This window comes from Leuresthes tenuis, unplaced genomic scaffold (assembly GCF_036924035.1).
Source record: "Leuresthes tenuis unplaced genomic scaffold, fLeuTen1.0.hap1 SCAF_7, whole genome shotgun sequence".
NCBI classification, from domain to species: domain Eukaryota; kingdom Metazoa; phylum Chordata; class Actinopteri; order Atheriniformes; family Atherinopsidae; genus Leuresthes; species Leuresthes tenuis.
Window position 1 is genome coordinate 122,699 of NW_027325361.1, and position 17,880 is coordinate 140,578.

General features: G+C 55.8%; 1 protein-coding gene across 2 annotated transcripts; it reads right to left on the bottom strand.

The window, feature by feature from the left end:
• Positions 1 to 55: 55 nt before the first annotated feature.
• On the bottom strand, positions 56 to 17,450 carry tmem259 (transmembrane protein 259). Of its 2 annotated transcripts, none has more exons than XM_072388802.1 (13): positions 17,099 to 17,450; positions 12,788 to 13,164; positions 7,602 to 7,895; positions 5,745 to 5,847; positions 5,289 to 5,399; positions 5,086 to 5,208; positions 4,814 to 4,914; positions 4,679 to 4,736; positions 3,278 to 3,361; positions 2,694 to 2,826; positions 2,140 to 2,239; positions 1,645 to 2,048; positions 56 to 1,563 (listed from the first exon to the last, which is right to left on the bottom strand). In XM_072388802.1, exons 2-13 carry the CDS (start codon positions 13,004 to 13,006, stop codon positions 1,317 to 1,319), a joined length of 1,977 nt encoding a protein of 658 aa, XP_072244903.1. In that variant the 5' UTR covers positions 13,007 to 13,164; positions 17,099 to 17,450; the 3' UTR covers positions 56 to 1,316. The 2 variants fall into 2 exon arrangements, with proteins under 2 accessions (XP_072244903.1, XP_072244902.1); XM_072388801.1 differs by having other exon boundaries at positions 5,691 to 5,847.
• Between the last annotated feature and the right edge of the window lie 430 nt (positions 17,451 to 17,880).

The window sequence follows — 17,880 nt, forward strand, 5'->3', positions numbered from 1 at the left end:
CGCCGCCGCCGTTCATCATCTGCTGAGGTAAAAATACACCTGACAGGAAGTCTAGTTTAAGTTCACATGATTCAAGTTTATTTTTGACCTACAGAAACCCCCCAGCTCTAACCGACCTGTTCTGGAGGATTCCTCAACAGGAAGTGACCTCACCCGAGCCTGCCTGCAGTTGAAAGAAGCGACACTTAGCTTTACTGGACAGGTAAATACAGGTATTAATCAGCTACAGTCATCCAGCAGAGAAGAAACACCCAGAACACCCCCCAACTGTCTGTCTGACGGGTCACTGTCAGGCTCCGCCCCCTCACAACGCCTCACTGATCGTTTGGTATAAAAACAGGCGTCGGTTTAGTTGAAGTGGAACTCTGAATGGTCATTGAGCAGGAAGGAGACAGGTTATTGATGACATCATCTGTTAGTGTTCAGATTCAAATGATGTCAGTTATTTATCGGTTCTTAGAGGTCATTAATGTCTGATATAAGGTCACATCCTCTCCCAGGAGGCGGGGCCTGAGCTGTGACACACCTGGCATCACATTGCACAACCAATCAGCTTCCTCTACAGCTGACAGTCTGAGGATCATTGATAAGGCATCTGTTCTGACAGGAAGTCTCGATCAATCCGATCGATACATCTCTGAAACAACTTCTTGTTCGGGAGGATGGCAACAGTTCAGTGTGTGCGTCAGTCTGTCAAAACCAGGGCCAATCGCCGATCAATCACAGATCAATCAGAGATCACTCTCAATGGGTTTTAGTTGTTTCAGTCCGTCCTCTTTGGTTACGATCAATCAGATACATGTTCCTTCAATTACTTCTATTGATCAGCTACAGCCGGAATTGATGATCAGATCCATCACTGATCAATCAATTATTGGTTTGATCGGTAAACCATCAGAAAAAGTCATTGGATCTGATTGATAATTTCTGATCAATAACAAATAAACTGCATACTGATCAATAACTGAAGGATCAATACACGTCTGGGACAATTTCAGGCAGAAAATCAATTTTTCTGATTCTTGTTTAAATATTTCTGACAGCATCAGTCGGACCAAACCGGGTCAGGAAGCAGGTTCAGAGTAACTCTGTGGGTTTGAATGTGACCTCATCATAAACGGCGTTCACGTGGATCAGCTGACCTCAGGTTTGAAATCATGGGACTAATTGATCGATAACTCAGACATTGGTTAAAGTTCTAACTAAAATGCAGGTGTGGTTTAAGCTGATCACGGATCAATCAGCCTGATAAGCTGACAGACTGAGGCACCACATCACACAGCTGTGATGATGTCAGCAGGACCACACCTGGACCCTCAGGACGGGTTCTGCTGCTCCACTGCTCTGCAGTCTGTACCCGAGGGGGGGCAGTCTGCGTGAGGGGGGGGTACCTCCAAAGGCCCCGCCTCCAAAGGCCCCGCCTCCTGGAGCTCTCTGCTTGTTGCAGCTTTAATTTCTACTTTATTGTCTTCTTCAGTTCCTCCTTCTGTAGCTCCTCCTCCTTCTGTAGCTCCTCCTTCTCCCCCTGTAGCTCCTCCTCCTTCTGTAGCTCCTCCTCCTTCTGTAGCTCCTCCTTCTCCCCCTGTAGCCACTCCTCCTTCTCCCCCTGTAGCCACTCCTCCTTCTGTAGCCCCTCCCATCCAGAACTCTGCCACGACACTGATCTCTGCTCCTGCTGACCTTTGACCACCAGTTGCTCCTCCTCCTGACTCAATGGATGAGGACAGCGCCTCAGTGATGATGGCGGCCGTCTGGGCAACCCAGTTCAGCTCGGACCTCACCTCCCCGGTGCCTCCTGCTGCAGCTGGAGCTGAGGAGGAGGAGGTGGGGGGGTTGGCCTGAGGCCCGGGAGGGGCAGTTCCGGCAGGTTCTGGTGGGTTGGTGTTGATGGGTCCTGGACGGGCAGCGCTGTTGTTGTTGTTGAGGTTGTCCTGGAGGGCGGTCTGGTTCTGACCCGCCTGCTGGTTCTGTAGCAGCATCTCCTGGATCCGGATCTGCTGCAGGATGGCAGGAAGCTCGTAGTGATGGAAGAAGTAGATCATGGAGTGCTGCGAGACAAGCACAAGAAGAAGAAGAGCATTACTACATTCTTTGAAAGGGGTGGGGCTTCAGAGGCGTGATGATGAGGATGGTTCTTACCTGGATGAAGAGCCAGGAGGTGACCAGGGCCAGGCTGCTGTACTGACCGTTGAAGCGGTAGTGGTAGGCATAGAAGGCGAAGTGGTACAGGTAGAAGAACCTGCCGCAGAACAGAGGTCATGACCACAATCAATTACCTGTAGCTTCCGTCACCTGACAGAACAGGACCCGCCCACCACTGCGCATCAGTGACAGAGGCAAACAGGAGAGTTCCACGATGGCGTTCCACATCAGTTCTGATGCCATGTTCCTACAGGCTCCACCCTCCAGGCCACATTTTCACAGAAAGCTCGGGAAGCTGAGGTATTCCCTCTCCTGAGCTTCACAGATTCAGAGTAAAACCTGGACCTGTCTTCCTCATGAAGACATTTTCATTTCTAAATACAGACTTAAAAAGTTATTTGATCTAATTCGCGGTTTTATTTCATCAGAGCCGATGCAGAATGGAGGGCGGGGCCTAATCAGGAGACTAAACCCGCAGGCTGGGACTTCTTTGCTTTCAATTTTACATTAAACAGGTGAACTAAAGGCAGCAAACTGTAAACCCGACTCACCTGAGCCAGTGGCGTTTGCTCGTGTTGGTGTGGCAGCAGATGGCGTCGTACTGATCGGCCAACCACACAATGAGGATGATGTAGAAGGCCGTTGTTGTGTCATTGAAGAACTCTGACATAATGGCCTCCATGCCTAGAGACAGGAAGTGACATCACCGATTAGCTGCTTATGAAAAAAAAAAAAATGCAATTCTAAAAAAATACCCGCTTGAAGTTTTAAGTGTTGGAGTTAAAAATACAGATCTGGATCACAACATTCTAAACTATCAAGAGGAGAAATATAGCTCATGTTCAGCCTCTTTCAGAACCAAACAGGCCAGAGGACCCGGTGTTTCTGAACCTGTGAATCTTGGATTAGATTATAGTTTCAGTTCTATCCCCTTTTTCTAAAATTTGGCTCCTATTCACAGCTTCTTGGTAGGTTTTACATTTTAAAAAGCCCAAAACCTCTGAATAGGGAAGAAAAACTGCCCGTTTAGTGGAAACCCCACCAGAACCAGGCTCACAGAGGATCCAACCCAACCTGCCGGGCTAAAGAACAGGAAGTGAAAGACAACAACAAACAGGAAGTTTCCAGAACATACCGACAAGGGCCAGGATGACCGTGAGCAGAGGGGCTGCTGGGAAGGCGATGGTCATGTTCATCTCTAACATCTGCAGAAGATCAACTGGCGGGAGACAGACAGAAACCAGATGAGGGCACTGGTTCTGATCCAGTTCTGACAGTCTGATCAGAACCCAAACATCAGTTTGATTTTATAATGAAACACTTTGGACATTAAACCTGAAAAACAAAAACACTTCATCAGGACTATTTCTGAACAATTACCACTAAATTAGACCAGGCTGGAAATTTCCCAGTTGGACCGATATGAACCAAACAGACCGAACCGAATGACAGGATCCTGGCCAGGATCAAACTGAACTGATCTGTGACACATTTCCAGCTGACCGAGACTCAAGTGGTCGACATTAGACTGGTCTGGACTGATACTGATCTGAGTCCAACAGAGTTCTGAAGCTGACAGGACCAGGCCAGCGTTAGCTGGACCAGGCCAGCGTTAGCTGGACCAGGCCAGGGTTAGCTGGCCCAGGCCAGCGTTAGCTGGACCAGGCCAGGGTTAGCTGGTCCAGGCCAGCGTTAGCTGGACCAGGCCAGGGTTAGCTGGTCCAGGCCAGGTTTAGCTGGACCAGGCCAGGGTTAGCTGGACCAGGCCAGGGTTAGCTGGACCAGGCCAGGGTTAGCTGGACCAGGCCAGGGTTAGCTGGACCAGGCCAGGGTTAGCTGGACCAGGCCAGGGTTAGCTGGTCCAGGCCAGGGTTAGCTGGACCAGGCCAGCGTTAGCTGGTCCAGGCCAGCGTTAGCTGGACCAGGCCAGGGTTAGCTGGACCAGGCCAGGGTTAGCTGGACCAGGCCAGGGTTAGCTGGACCAGGCCAGCGTTAGCTGGACCAGGCCAGCGTTAGCTGGTCCAGGCCAGGGTTAGCTGGTCCAGGCCAGGGTTAGCTGGACCAGGCCAGGGTTAGCTGGACCAGGCCAGGGTTAGCTGGACCAGGCCAGCGTTAGCTGGACCAGGCCAGCGTTAGCTGGTCCAGGCCAGGGTTAGCTGGTCCAGGCCAGCGTTAGCTGGTCCAGGCCAGCGTTAGCTGGTCCAGGCCAGCGTTAGCTGGACCAGGCCAGGGTTAGCTGGTCCAGGCCAGCGTTAGCTGGTCCAGGCCAGGGTTAGCTGGACCAGGCCAGGGTTAGCTGGACCAGGCCAGCGTTAGCTGGACCAGGCCAGCGTTAGCTGGTCCAGGCCAGCGTTAGCTGGTCCAGGCCAGCGTTAGCTGGACCAGGCCAGCGTTAGCTGGTCCAGGCCAGGGTTAGCTGGACCAGGCCAGGGTTAGCTGGACCAGGCCAGCGTTAGCTGGACCAGGCCAGCGTTAGCTGGTCCAGGCCAGCGTTAGCTGGACCAGGCCAGCGTTAGCTGTGTAAGGGGAAACTGACCAATGAAGACGAAGATCTGGTGGTGAGAGTATCTGAGCAGCATGGACACCGACAGAGTCTGAAAGGCAGAACAGAAGCCGTCACACGAGGTTTCCTTCTGATGAACGCCAACACGCCGAGCGGCTGGTTACTTACGAATATGACCATGATGACAAAGGCGGCCAAGTAGGAGGTACGAGCCATCCACATGCTGACGAAGCGGTAATGTTCTCCTGAGACTACGTTCCTGAGGAACCCTGAAGAGAACCACACAGAAACACCATCAACAGGTGCTTTCACCTGAAAATATCCACCACAGAAACTGAAGACCTGGTTTCCGCAGTTGAGTCAAGAGGTGTTCAATAAAATCAGTAACGGCAGCATCGAGTCAGTGCCGCCACGTCACCTGCAAAGCAGCAGGTCTTTACCTTTGTTCTCCTCGTTCTCAGCCAGCGCCTTCACGCTGGACATCAGGATGTCATCGTAGCCGAGAAACTCGTCAAGCAGGAAGCGACTGAAGCCGTCTCCAAAACACTCATCCTTCGTGGGATCTAAACACAAAGACACAGTCGGTGAGGTCAGGTGACCTGGTGGAGTCATGTGATGCAGGGAAGGCGTCTCGGTGTCTGACCCAGAGTGACGACCATCACGGGGATGTTGAGTCTCTGTCTGGTGCTCTGACACAGACGCAGAAAGCCGTACTCTAAGGAATACTCCACGATGTACTCTTCCTGAGGCCACACTGAGACCAGATAAAAGACAAGAGAAGAAGAAAAGTTTGCCATGATTACAAATGGTACATAATTTTACATTTGTCCATAGATTGTTCTGCTTGGTTATAGAGAACAGAACAATGTAAAAGACTAGAGGACATCAACTGTAAACAACAACAAAGAGAAAACTAATCTAACACACAACCTGTCACAGCTGACTGAAACAACTCAGCGGGCGCAGAGGTGACGGGTTGTGCACGAAGGTAAAAAGTCATGTTTGAAGGAGGAGGAGGAGTCAGAGGAGGTGAAGGTGGGTTTACCTGCTCTGGTCATCATCTCCAGCTCAGACACTGAGTCCTGCAGCGGCTGCATACCTTTAGAGGTCTGACTGAAGGAGACGTCCTGGCTGTCATTTACGCCTCCTGCTGCTCCTCCAATCACAGACGGCTTCAGGCGAGGCTCAATGTCCAGTTCAAACTGCAGGTGAGGGGCAGACAGGTGAGGGGCAGACAGACAGGTGAGGGGCAGACAGACAGGTGAGGGGCAGACAGACAGACAGGTGAGGGAGGGGCAGACAGACAGGTGAGGGGCAGACAGACAGGTGAGGGGCAGAAGGACAGACAGGTGAGGGGCAGAAAGACAGGTGAGGGGCAGACAGACAGGTCAGGGGCAGACAGGCAGACAGGTGAGGGAGGGGCAGACAGACAGGTGAGGGGGCAGACAGACAGACAGGTGAGGGAAAGACAGACAGGTGAGGGGCAGACAGACAGGTGAGGGGCAGACAGACAGACAGGTGAGGGGCAGACAGATGAGGGGCAGACAGACAGGTGAGGGACAGACAGACAGGTGAGGGGCAGACAGACAGGTGAGGGGCAGACAGACAGGTGAGGGGCAGACAGACAGGTGAGGGGCAGACAAACAGACAGGTGAGGGGCAGACAGATGAGGGGCAGACAGGTGAGGGACAGACAGACAGGTGAGGGGCAGACAGACAGGTCAGGGGCAGACAGACAGGTCAGGGGCAGACAGACAGACAGGTGAGGGAGGGACAGACAGGTGAGGGACAGAAGGACAGACAGGTAAGGGGCAGACAGACAGGTGAGGGAGGGACAGACAGACAGGTGAGGGGCAGACAGACGGGTGAGGGGCAGACAGAGAGACAGGTGAGGGGCAGACAGACAGACAGACAGGTGAGGGGCAGACAGGTGAGGGACAGACAGACAGGTGAGGGGCAGACAGGTGAGGGGCAGACAGGTGAGGGGCAGACAGACAGACAGGTGAGGGAGGGACAGACAGGTGAGGGGCAGACAAGTGAGGGGCAGACAAGTGAGGGGCAGACAGGTGAGGGGCAGACAGGTGAGGGGCAGACAGACAGGTCAGGGACAGAAGGACAGACAGGTAAGGGGCAGACAGACAGGTGAGGGAGGGGCAGACAGACAGGTGAGGGGCAGACAGGTGAGGGGCAGACAGACGGGTGAGGGGCAGACAGAGAGACAGGTGAGGGGCAGACAGACAGACAGGTGAGGGGCAGACAGACAGACAGGTGAGGGGCAGACAGGTGAGGGGCAGACAGGTGAGGGGCAGACAGACAGACAGGTGAGGGAGGGACAGACAGGTGAGGGGCAGACAAGTGAGGGGCAGACAAGTGAGGGGCAGACAAGTGAGGGGCAGACAAGTGAGGGGCAGACAGACAGGTGAGGGGCAGACAAGTGAGGGACAGACAGGTCAGGGGCAGACAGACAGGTGAGGGACAGACAGGTCATGGGGCAGACAGACAGGTGAGGGACAGACAGGTCATGGGGCAGACAGGTCATGGGGCAGACAGGTGAGGGACAGACAGGTGAGGGGCAGACAGGTGAGGGGCAGACAGACAGGTGAGGGACAGACAAGTGAGGGACAGACAGGTCAGGGGCAGACAGACAGGTGAGGGACAGACAGGTCATGGGGCAGACAGACAGGTGAGGGACAGACAGGTCATGGGGCAGACAGGTCATGGGGCAGACAAGTCATGGGGCAGACAGACAGGTGAGGGACAGACAGGTGAGGGACAGGCAGGTGATGGGGCAGACAGACAGACAGACAGACAGACAGGTGAGACTTCTGCTTTAGATCAAAGGAAAAATTACTGTAGGAAATTATAAAGTTATCTTCTGAAATCTCGTCAGTTTGGTGCTTCAACATTTATCAGAGATGATGAAGTATTGATATTTATCTGACAGGTGAGGCTCTCACCTGCACAGAGCTGTTGTCAAACATTTCCAGGGTCATCTCCTCCTCTTCCTCCTCTTCCTCCTGCAACGCTGCCAGGCTGAGCCCCGCCCCTCCTCCTCCGGCCTCCAGCTCCTCCTGGACGCCGGTGGCGTCATAGTTTTGCAGGAAGACAGCAGCCCGGCTGGAGTTCCTCTGGATCTCAACCCGCAGGATGCCGTCACGAGGCCAGCGTTCCCGTACCGCCTCCAGACAGTTGATGGGCGAGCGGGAAAAGGCGATGTGGATGTAAGCGAGGATGAAGAGGACGAAGAGTGCCTGACGCAGAAGAAGAAGAGCATGTCATACCCAGGTTAACCAATAAGGAGGGGCTGAAACCTATTAAAGCTGCAGCCCAGGCACATCAGTCTGATCACACCTGAGGCTCAGGTAATATGGTTACTCAGAGATGGCGAGAAATGCTTAAAGATGGCATGAGACGCCAAGGGATGGCGTGGGACCACAAACCACAACACAACCCCCCCATAGAGGCAGTGTTGGGTTTGTCCCTTCTGAGCTGCTGTAGAAACATGGAGGAGGAAGACAATCTGCACTGACCTGTAACCGACCGACAGTCCGACCTGTAACCGACCGACAATCCGACCTGTAACCGACCGACAATCCGACCTGTAACCGACCGACAATCCGACCTGTAACCGACCGACAGTCCGACCCTTTAACCGACCGACAATCCGACCCTGTAACCGACCGACAGTCCGACCCTTTAACCGACCGACAGTCCGACCTGTAACCGACCGACAGTCCGACCTGTAACCGACCGACAGTCCGACCCTTTAACCGACCGACAATCCGACCTGTAACCGACCGACAGTCCGACCCTTTAACCGACCGACAATCCGACCTGTAACCGACCGACAATCCGACCTGTAACCGACCGACAGTCCGACCCTTTAACCGACCGACAATCCGACCTGTAACCGACCGACAATCCGACCTGTAACCGACCGACAGTCCGACCCTGTAACCGACCGACAGTCCGACCTGTAACCGACCGACAATCCGACCCTGTAACCGACCGACAGTCCGACCTGTAACCGACCGACAGTCCGACCCTTTAACCGACCGACAATCCGACCTGTAACCGACCGACAATCCGACCTGTAACCGACCGACAGTCCGACCCTTTAACCGACCGACAATCCGACCCTGTAACCGACCGACAGTCCGACCCTTTAACCGACCGACAGTCCGACCTGTAACCGACCGACAGTCCGACCTGTAACCGACCGACAGTCCGACCCTTTAACCGACCGACAATCCGACCTGTAACCGACCGACAATCCGACCTGTAACCGACCGACAATCCGACCTGTAACCGACCGACAATCCGACCTGTAACCGACCGACAATCCGACCTGTAACCGACCGACAATCCGACCTGTAACCGACCGACAATCCGACCTGTAACCGACCGACAATCCGACCTGTAACCGACCGACAATCCGACCTGTAACCGACCGACAGTCCGACCTGTAACCGACCGACAGTCCGACCTGTAACCGACCGACAGTCCGACCTGTAACCGACCGACAGTCCGACCTGTAACCGACCGACAGTCCGACCTGTAACCGACCGACAGTCCGACCTGTAACCGACCGACAGTCCGACCTGTAACCGACCGACAGTCCGACCTGTAACCGACCGACAGTCCGACCTGTAACCGACCGACAGTCCGACCTGTAACCGACCGACAGTCCGACCTGTAACCGACCGACAGTCCGACCTGTAACCGACCGACAGTCCGACCTGTAACCGACCGACAGTCCGACCTGTAACCGACCGACAGTCCGACCTGTAACCGACCGACAGTCCGACCTGTAACCGACCGACAGTCCGACCTGTAACCGACCGACAGTCCGACCTGTAACCGACCGACAGTCCGACCTGTAACCGACCGACAGTCCGACCTGTAACCGACCGACAGTCCGACCTGTAACCGACCGACAATCCGACCTGTAACCGACCGACAATCCGACCTGTAACCGACCGACAATCCGACCTGTAACCGACCGACAATCCGACCTGTAACCGACCGACAATCCGACCTGTAACCGACCGACAATCCGACCTGTAACCGACCGACAATCCGACCCTTTAACTGCCGACAGTCCGACCCTGTAACCGACCGACAGTCCGACCTGTAACCGACCGACAGTCCGACCTGTAACCGACCGACAGTCCGACCTGTAACCGACCGACAGTCCGACCTGTAACCGACCGACAGTCCGACCTGTAACCGACCGACAGTCCGACCTGTAACCGACCGACAGTCCGACCTGTAACCGACCGACAGTCCGACCTGTAACCGACCGACAGTCCGACCTGTAACCGACCGACAGTCCGACCTGTAACCGACCGACAGTCCGACCTGTAACCGACCGACAGTCCGACCTGTAACCGACCGACAGTCCGACCTGTAACCGACCGACAATCCGACCTGTAACCGACCGACAATCCGACCTGTAACCGACCGACAATCCGACCCTTTAACTGCCGACAATCCGACCCTGTAACCGACCGACAGTCCGACCTGTAACCGACCGACAGTCCGACCTGTAACCGACCGACAGTCCGACCTGTAACCGACCGACAGTCCGACCTGTAACCGACCGACAGTCCGACCTGTAACCGACCGACAGTCCGACCTGTAACCGACCGACAGTCCGACCTGTAACCGACCGACAGTCCGACCTGTAACCGACCGACAGTCCGACCTGTAACCGACCGACAGTCCGACCTGTAACCGACCGACAGTCCGACCTGTAACCGACCGACAGTCCGACCTGTAACCGACCGACAATCCGACCTGTAACCGACCGACAATCCGACCTGTAACCGACCGACAATCCGACCTGTAACCGACCGACAATCCGACCTGTAACCGACCGACAATCCGACCTGTAACCGACCGACAATCCGACCTGTAACCGACCGACAATCCGACCTGTAACCGACCGACAGTCCGACCTGTAACCGACCGACAGTCCGACCTGTAACCGACCGACAGTCCGACCCTTTGACCGACCGACAGTCCGACCCTTTGACCGACCGACAGTCCGACCCTTTGACCGACCGACAGTCCGACCCTTTGACCGACCGACAGTCCGACCCTTTGACCGACCGACAGTCCGACCCTTTAACCGACCGACAGTCCGACCCTTTAACCGACCGACAGTCCGACCCTTTAACCGACCGACAATCCGACCTGTAACCGACCGACAATCCGACCTGTAACCGACCGACAATCCGACCTGTAACCGACCGACAATCCGACCTGTAACCGACCGACAATCCGACCTGTAACCGACCGACAATCCGACCTGTAACCGACCGACAATCCGACCTGTAACCGACCGACAATCCGACCTGTAACCGACCGACAATCCGACCTGTAACCGACCGACAATCCGACCTGTAACCGACCGACAATCCGACCTGTAACCGACCGACAATCCGACCTGTAACCGACCGACAGTCCGACCCTTTAACCGACCGACAGTCCGACCCTTTAACCGACCGACAATCCGACCTGTAACCGACCGACAATCCGACCTGTAACCGACCGACAATCCGACCTGTAACCGACCGACAATCCGACCTGTAACCGACCGACAATCCGACCTGTAACCGACCGACAATCCGACCCGTAACCGACCGACAATCCGACCCGTAACCGACCGACAATCCGACCCGTAACCGACCGACAATCCGACCCGTAACCGACCGACAATCCGACCCGTAACCGACCGACAATCCGACCCGTAACCGACCGACAATCCGACCCGTAACCGACCGACAATCCGACCCGTAACCGACCGACAATCCGACCCGTAACCGACCGACAATCCGACCGACAATCCGACCCGTAACCGACTGACAATCCGACCGACAATCCGACCCGTAACCGACCGACAATCCGACCTGTAACCGACCGACAATCCGACCCGTAACCGACCGACAATCCGACCCGTAACCGACCGACAATCCGACCCTTTAACCGACCGACAATCCGACCCGTAACCGACCGACAATCCGACCCGTAACCGACCGACAATCCGACCCGTAACCGACCGACAATCCGACCCGTAACCGACCGACAATCCGACCCGTAACCGACCGACAATCCGACCCGTAACCGACCGACAATCCGACCCGTAACCGACCGACAGTCCGACCCTTTAACCGACCGACAATCCGACCTGTAACCGACCGACAATCCGACCTGTAACCGACCGACAATCCGACCTGTAACCGACCGACAATCCGACCTGTAACCGACCGACAATCCGACCTGTAACCGACCGACAATCCGACCTGTAACCGACCGACAATCCGACCTGTAACCGACCGACAATCCGACCTGTAACCGACCGACAATCCGACCTGTAACCGACCGACAATCCGACCTGTAACCGACCGACAATCCGACCTGTAACCGACCGACAATCCGACCTGTAACCGACCGACAATCCGACCTGTAACCGACCGACAATCCGACCCGTAACCGACCGACAATCCGACCCGTAACCGACCGACAATCCGACCCGTAACCGACCGACAATCCGACCCGTAACCGACCGACAATCCGACCCGTAACCGACCGACAATCCGACCCGTAACCGACCGTCAATCTGACCTGTAACCGACCGACAGTCCGACCCTTTAACCGACCGACAATCCGACCTGTAACCGACCGACAATCCGACCCGTAACCGACCGACAATCCGACCCTTTAACCGACCGACAATCCGACCTGTAACTGACCGACAATCCGACCCTTTAACCGACCGACAATCCGAACTGTAACCGATCTACAATCCGACCTGTAACCGACCGACAATCCGACCCTTTAACCGACCGACAATCCGAACTGTAACCGACCGACAATCCGAACTGTAACCGACCGACAATCCGACCCTTTAACCGACCGACAATCCGAACTGTAACCGACCGACAATCCGACCTGTAACCGACCGACAATCCGACCTGTAACCGACCGACAATCCGACCTGTAACCGACCGACAATCCGACCTGTAACCGACCGACAGTCCGACCCTTTAACCGACCGTCAATCCGACCCTTTAACCGACCGACAATCCGACCTGTAAACGATCTACAATCTGAGCTGTAACCGATCAATAAGTCTCACCTTCAGCAGGACGAAGAACTCAAAGACTCTCCTGAAAGATGGTGGGAAAAGCCGGGCGTAGGTGACGGCCATCTTGAAGAAGAGCGCGTGGAAGAGGCGGTCCCGCACGTTGATGAGGGGGTTCTGGTTGATGTTGGGGTTCCGGGCCCGATTGGGCCCCACATTGTTGTTGTTGTTGTTCAGGGGGACGTTGTTGTTGTTGGCCTGGTTCTCCGACATGGTTGCGGACTCTATGAACCCTGCTCACGCCGCACAAACTCGCCGCCACCGGCCGGTCCTAGGTCAGCATGGCTGCCGTCAGCGTCCAGGAGTGAAGTGTGGACTGTGACCCAGCCCAGGTGAGACTGTCCAAAGGTACGTTTCTCTGACACCTGAAACTGAAAGAACACACACGGTTTTAATTAAATCCGAGTCCAGCCTCAGAACCGGGACCAGAGGTCTGAGGGATGGGGGGTAAGTTGTAAGATGGCGGTGCGTTTGAGTGCCGCAGCTCATCGCTCCCAGAGCTGGTACCCAGGTGTGTGGTTGTTGTTACTGATTGACCTGTGACAGGCTGAGAGCAGAGGAGGGGAGCTGGTGTGCACAAAGCCCTGCTCTCGTGGTCTGGAGCCACCGGCAGTGTTATGGAGCCCTTTCACCTGCCAAGGGAGCTAACTGCAGTCATTCTGACAGCTGTTTACATCGCCCTCGACCCTCATGTTAGCTCAGCTTTGGTTCACCGCCACCAAATCATCAGCAAGCAGCAGAAAAACCACCCTGACGGTGTCCGTGTGATTTTACCCAGGCATGCCCGAAGCTAACCGTGTCACCAGGGGACACAATACTGGACCATGGCTACTGTCACTCAAAGCAGGCCTACAGCCCCATCTGGGGCTCTCAGACCACCTTACATCCCTCGAGGAGGACAGCAAACCCTGCAAATAAACTACCACAACATGGCCTGAGGGCTGCTTTTCATGCACTGACTGGTTCCTATTTGAACAACTGGATCTTCAGGAATATACAGAACTTGTTATTTTTTACATTAACTGCTAGGGCTGATCCGAGGAGAGGGATCAGGGCTGCCAAGCTGCCCTGTAAAGGCAAGATTAAGGACTTATACCCGAGACGTCTGTGGCAGGAGCTACAACATCTCACCAAACACAAAGGCAGCAGACAGGAGCAACAACACATGGAGCCTTACTGGCAGAGCAGCGAAACGACTTCTTTGCCCACCAGAAACTCCCCCACTCCACCCCTCCAGGTCACCGACACCTGCCCTCACTATTCAGCACGAGGTGGGGCAGGTTCTCAAAGTGGGTCCCTGGGAAGGTGCTCAGGGCAACCTGCAACAAACTCTCTCCTGTATTCACCACCCAGCCGACCACAGACCCGGGGCCGACCACAGACCCGGGGCCGACCACAGACCCGGGGCCGACCACAGACCCGGGGCCGACCACAGACCCGGGGCCGACCACAGACCCGGGGGCCGACCACAGACCCGGGGCCGACCACAGACCCGGGGCCGACCACAGACCCGGGGGCCGACCACAGACCCGGGGCCGACCACAGACCCGGGGCCGACCACAGACCCGGGGCCGACCACAGACCCGGGGCCGACCACAGACCCGGGGCCGACCACAGACCCGGGGGCCGACCACAGACCCGGGGCCGACCACAGACCCGGGGGCCGACCACAGACCCGGGGCCGACCACAGACCCGGGGCCGACCACAGACCCGTGGCCGACCACAGACCCGGGGCCGACCACAGACCCGTGGCCGACCACAGACCCGGGGCCGACCACAGACCCGGGGCCGACCACAGACCCGGGGGCCGACCACAGACCCGGGGCCGCCCACAGACCCGGGGCCGACCACAGACCCGGGGCCGACCACAGACCCGGGGGCCGACCACAGACCCGGGGCCGACCACAGACCCGTGGCCGACCACAGACCCGTGGCCGACCACAGACCCGGGGGCCGACCACAGACCCGGGGCCGACCACAGACCCGGGGGCCGACCACAGACCCGGGGCCGACCACAGACCCGGGGCCGACCACAGACCCGGGGCCTTCTCCCCTCCCATAATGAAGTGTTCTGAGGCGCTCGAACACATACGAGCCAACATAACCCCCAACCCTTCGACAAACACCAGCTCGCATTCAGGCCCAACTGATCCACAGATCACACTGCCTTGAACCACCTGGAACAGCTACACCAGGATGCTTTCTGTGGATTACTCCTCCACCTTTAACACCATCATCCCAGACAAACTGCTGATGATACAACAGCACCTCAACTTCCCCTCAGCTAAAAACAAATCCACACCCTTCACTGCTGCCCTTCATCAGGCTTCGTGTACAAAACAATTCAAAGTGCTTTACAGAAAATAAAAGCATTGCAGAGGGAGGTCCATCAAATCCAGAACCTCCATGAACAGCTTTGATCCACATGCTAGAACTTCATTAATCCTCCCATACAGCTTACCTGTAACCCGGTTACCCAGGTAACCAGGTGAGCCTCTGACCTGAACAATGACCCCAACTGAACCTGTGGCCCAGCTACCTCCTACAGTTCTATCTGTCATTGCTCCAGGCGTCCAGGTGTGTTCCAGGCGTGTTCCAGGCGTGTTCCAGGCGTGTTCCAGGTGTGTTCCAGGTGTGCTCCAGGCGTGTTCCAGGTGTGCTCCAGGCGTGCTCCAGGCGTGCTCCAGGCGTGCTCCAGGCGTGTTTCAGGCGTGCTCCAGGCGTGTTCCAGGCGTGCTCCAGGCGTGCTCCAGGTGTGTTCCAGGTGTGTTTCAGGCGTGTTCCAGGCGTGTTCCAGGCGTGTTTCAGGCGTGTTCCAGGCGTGTTTCAGGTGTGTTTCAGGCGTGTTCCAGGCGTGTTCCAGGCGTGTTTCAGGCGTGTTCCAGGCGTGTTTCAGGCGTGTTCCAGGCGTGTTCCAGGCGTGTTTCAGGCGTGCTCCAGGCGTGTTTCAGGCGTGCTCCAGGCGTGTTCCAGGCGTGCTCCAGGCGTGTTCCAGGCGTGCTCCAGGCGTGTTCCAGGCGTGCTCCAGGCGTGTTCCAGGCGTGTTCCAGGCGTGTTCCAGGCGTGTTTCAGGCGTGTTCCAGGCGTGTTCCAGGCGTGTTTCAGGCGTGTTCCAGGCGTGTTCCAGGCGTGTTCCAGGCGTGTTTCAGGCGTGCTCCAGGCGTGTTCCAGGCGTGCTCCAGGTTCTGCTGCCACAGGTTCTGGCTGCCCCGGGTTCTGGCTGCCACAGGTTCTGGCTGCCACAGGTTCTGGCTGCCACAGGTTCTGGCTGCCGCGGGTTCTGGCTGCCACAGGTTCTGGCTGCCGCGGGTTCTGCTGCCACAGGTTCTGGCTGCCGCGGGTTCTGGTGCCACAGGTTCTGGCTGCCGCGGGTTCTGGCTGCCACAGGTTCTGCTGCCGCGGGTTCTGGCTGCCACAGGTTCTGGCTGCCGCGGGTTCTGCTGCCACAGGTTCTGCTGCCACAGGTTCTGGCTGCCACAGGTTCTGCTGCCACAGGTTCTGGCTGCCACAGGTTCTGCTGCCACAGGTTCTGGCTGCCACAGGTTCTGCTGCCACAGGTTCTGGCTGCCGCGGGTTCTGCTGCCACGGGTTCTGGCTGCCACAGGTTCTGCTGCCACGGGTTCTGCTGCCGCGGGTTCTGCTCACTTATCTTCACTGATGATGGAGCTGCTGAATGAACTCTGAGCTGAAACATCTGATCTGCTCCAGCTGCAGTAAATGCCTCCAAAGCTTCATCCTGCAACCAGAGAATGATCCAAACATCCTGCTGAGCAGCACCAGAGTTTCTCAGAGCTGAAACATGGCCGCGTCAGCGGATTTAAATCCATCTGAGCAGGTCTTTTATATGCTGAAGAAGAAACTTAAAGAGACCAACTCAGTGCTAAGCATGGCTGCTTTAATGTACCCATCTTTACTCTGTCCCAAACACCCCTCTAAGCTCTGCTTCTTCAGTTAGAAACCCGGCTGCCTGCTCTGGTCTGACTTACTGACGCTCCGATTAAAACACCTGGAAACACACCTGGAAGCGCAGCTTTCGGCACGTCAGGTTATGACGTAATGACGACAGAACAGCTTTCTCTACAAATGTTTCCATGCCACCAATAAGACGTTTGTTTCACCTAAGATGCAAACCCACGTGACGTGTTCAGGAACCCCATTCCGTGGTCACATATGATCTGACCCTGTGACGTCAACAGTTTAAACAAACTGATCATCAGACCCAGGTGTGCTTGGGGCCTGCCGTTTCTGGTAGGTAAACATCCCCCAGCTGAACCTTAGCTCAGCGTCAGGTGTGTTTGGCTCACCTGTCTGTGGCTTCACAGCTCCGTGTCCATGTCACCGATGACTGTTCTTCTTTGGTGTTTTCATCAGGAGAAACGGCAGAGCCTGAAACGCCACAGCTAGCCGTTAGCCGCCTGTGTTAGCACGGCAGATAACGTCCCTTAAACGGCGGAGTTATCCGTTAGCCGGCTGCTCTCGGACAGCGAAAGGAAAAAAAGTCCGTCCGAACCGGCTGGTGAGGCCGAACAGAACCGGACAGGAAAAGGTCAGATCCTCCAGGAGTCTAAAAGCAACTCTGAAATTCAGCTAACGGCCGCTGTTGCCAGACTGAATCACAGCCACGGCGGAAATACGGGTCCTGCCCCACTGGCGTGTTCTTCTAGTTATGACTGCGAGCCTGATATTGGTTTACCCTGAGCAATGACTGCCAGGTTTCCTTATAGTGTAACCCTGAGCAATGACTGCCAGGTTCCCTTATAGTGTAACCCTGAGCAATGACTGCCAGGTTCCCTTATAGTGTAACCCTGAGCAATGACTGCCAGGTTCCCTTATAGTGTTCCTAAGGTATGACTGCCAGGTTCTAATAAGTGTAACCCTGACTACTGACTGCCAGATTCCATATTATACAAACCCTGAGTACTGACTGCCAGGTTCCCTTATAGTATAACCCTGAGCAAGGACTGCCAGGTTCCCCTTATAGTGTAACCCTGAGCAATGACTGCCAGGTTCCCTTATAGTGTAACCCTAAGGTATGACTGCCAGGTTCTAAACGTGTAACCCTGAGTACTGACTGCCAGATTCTATA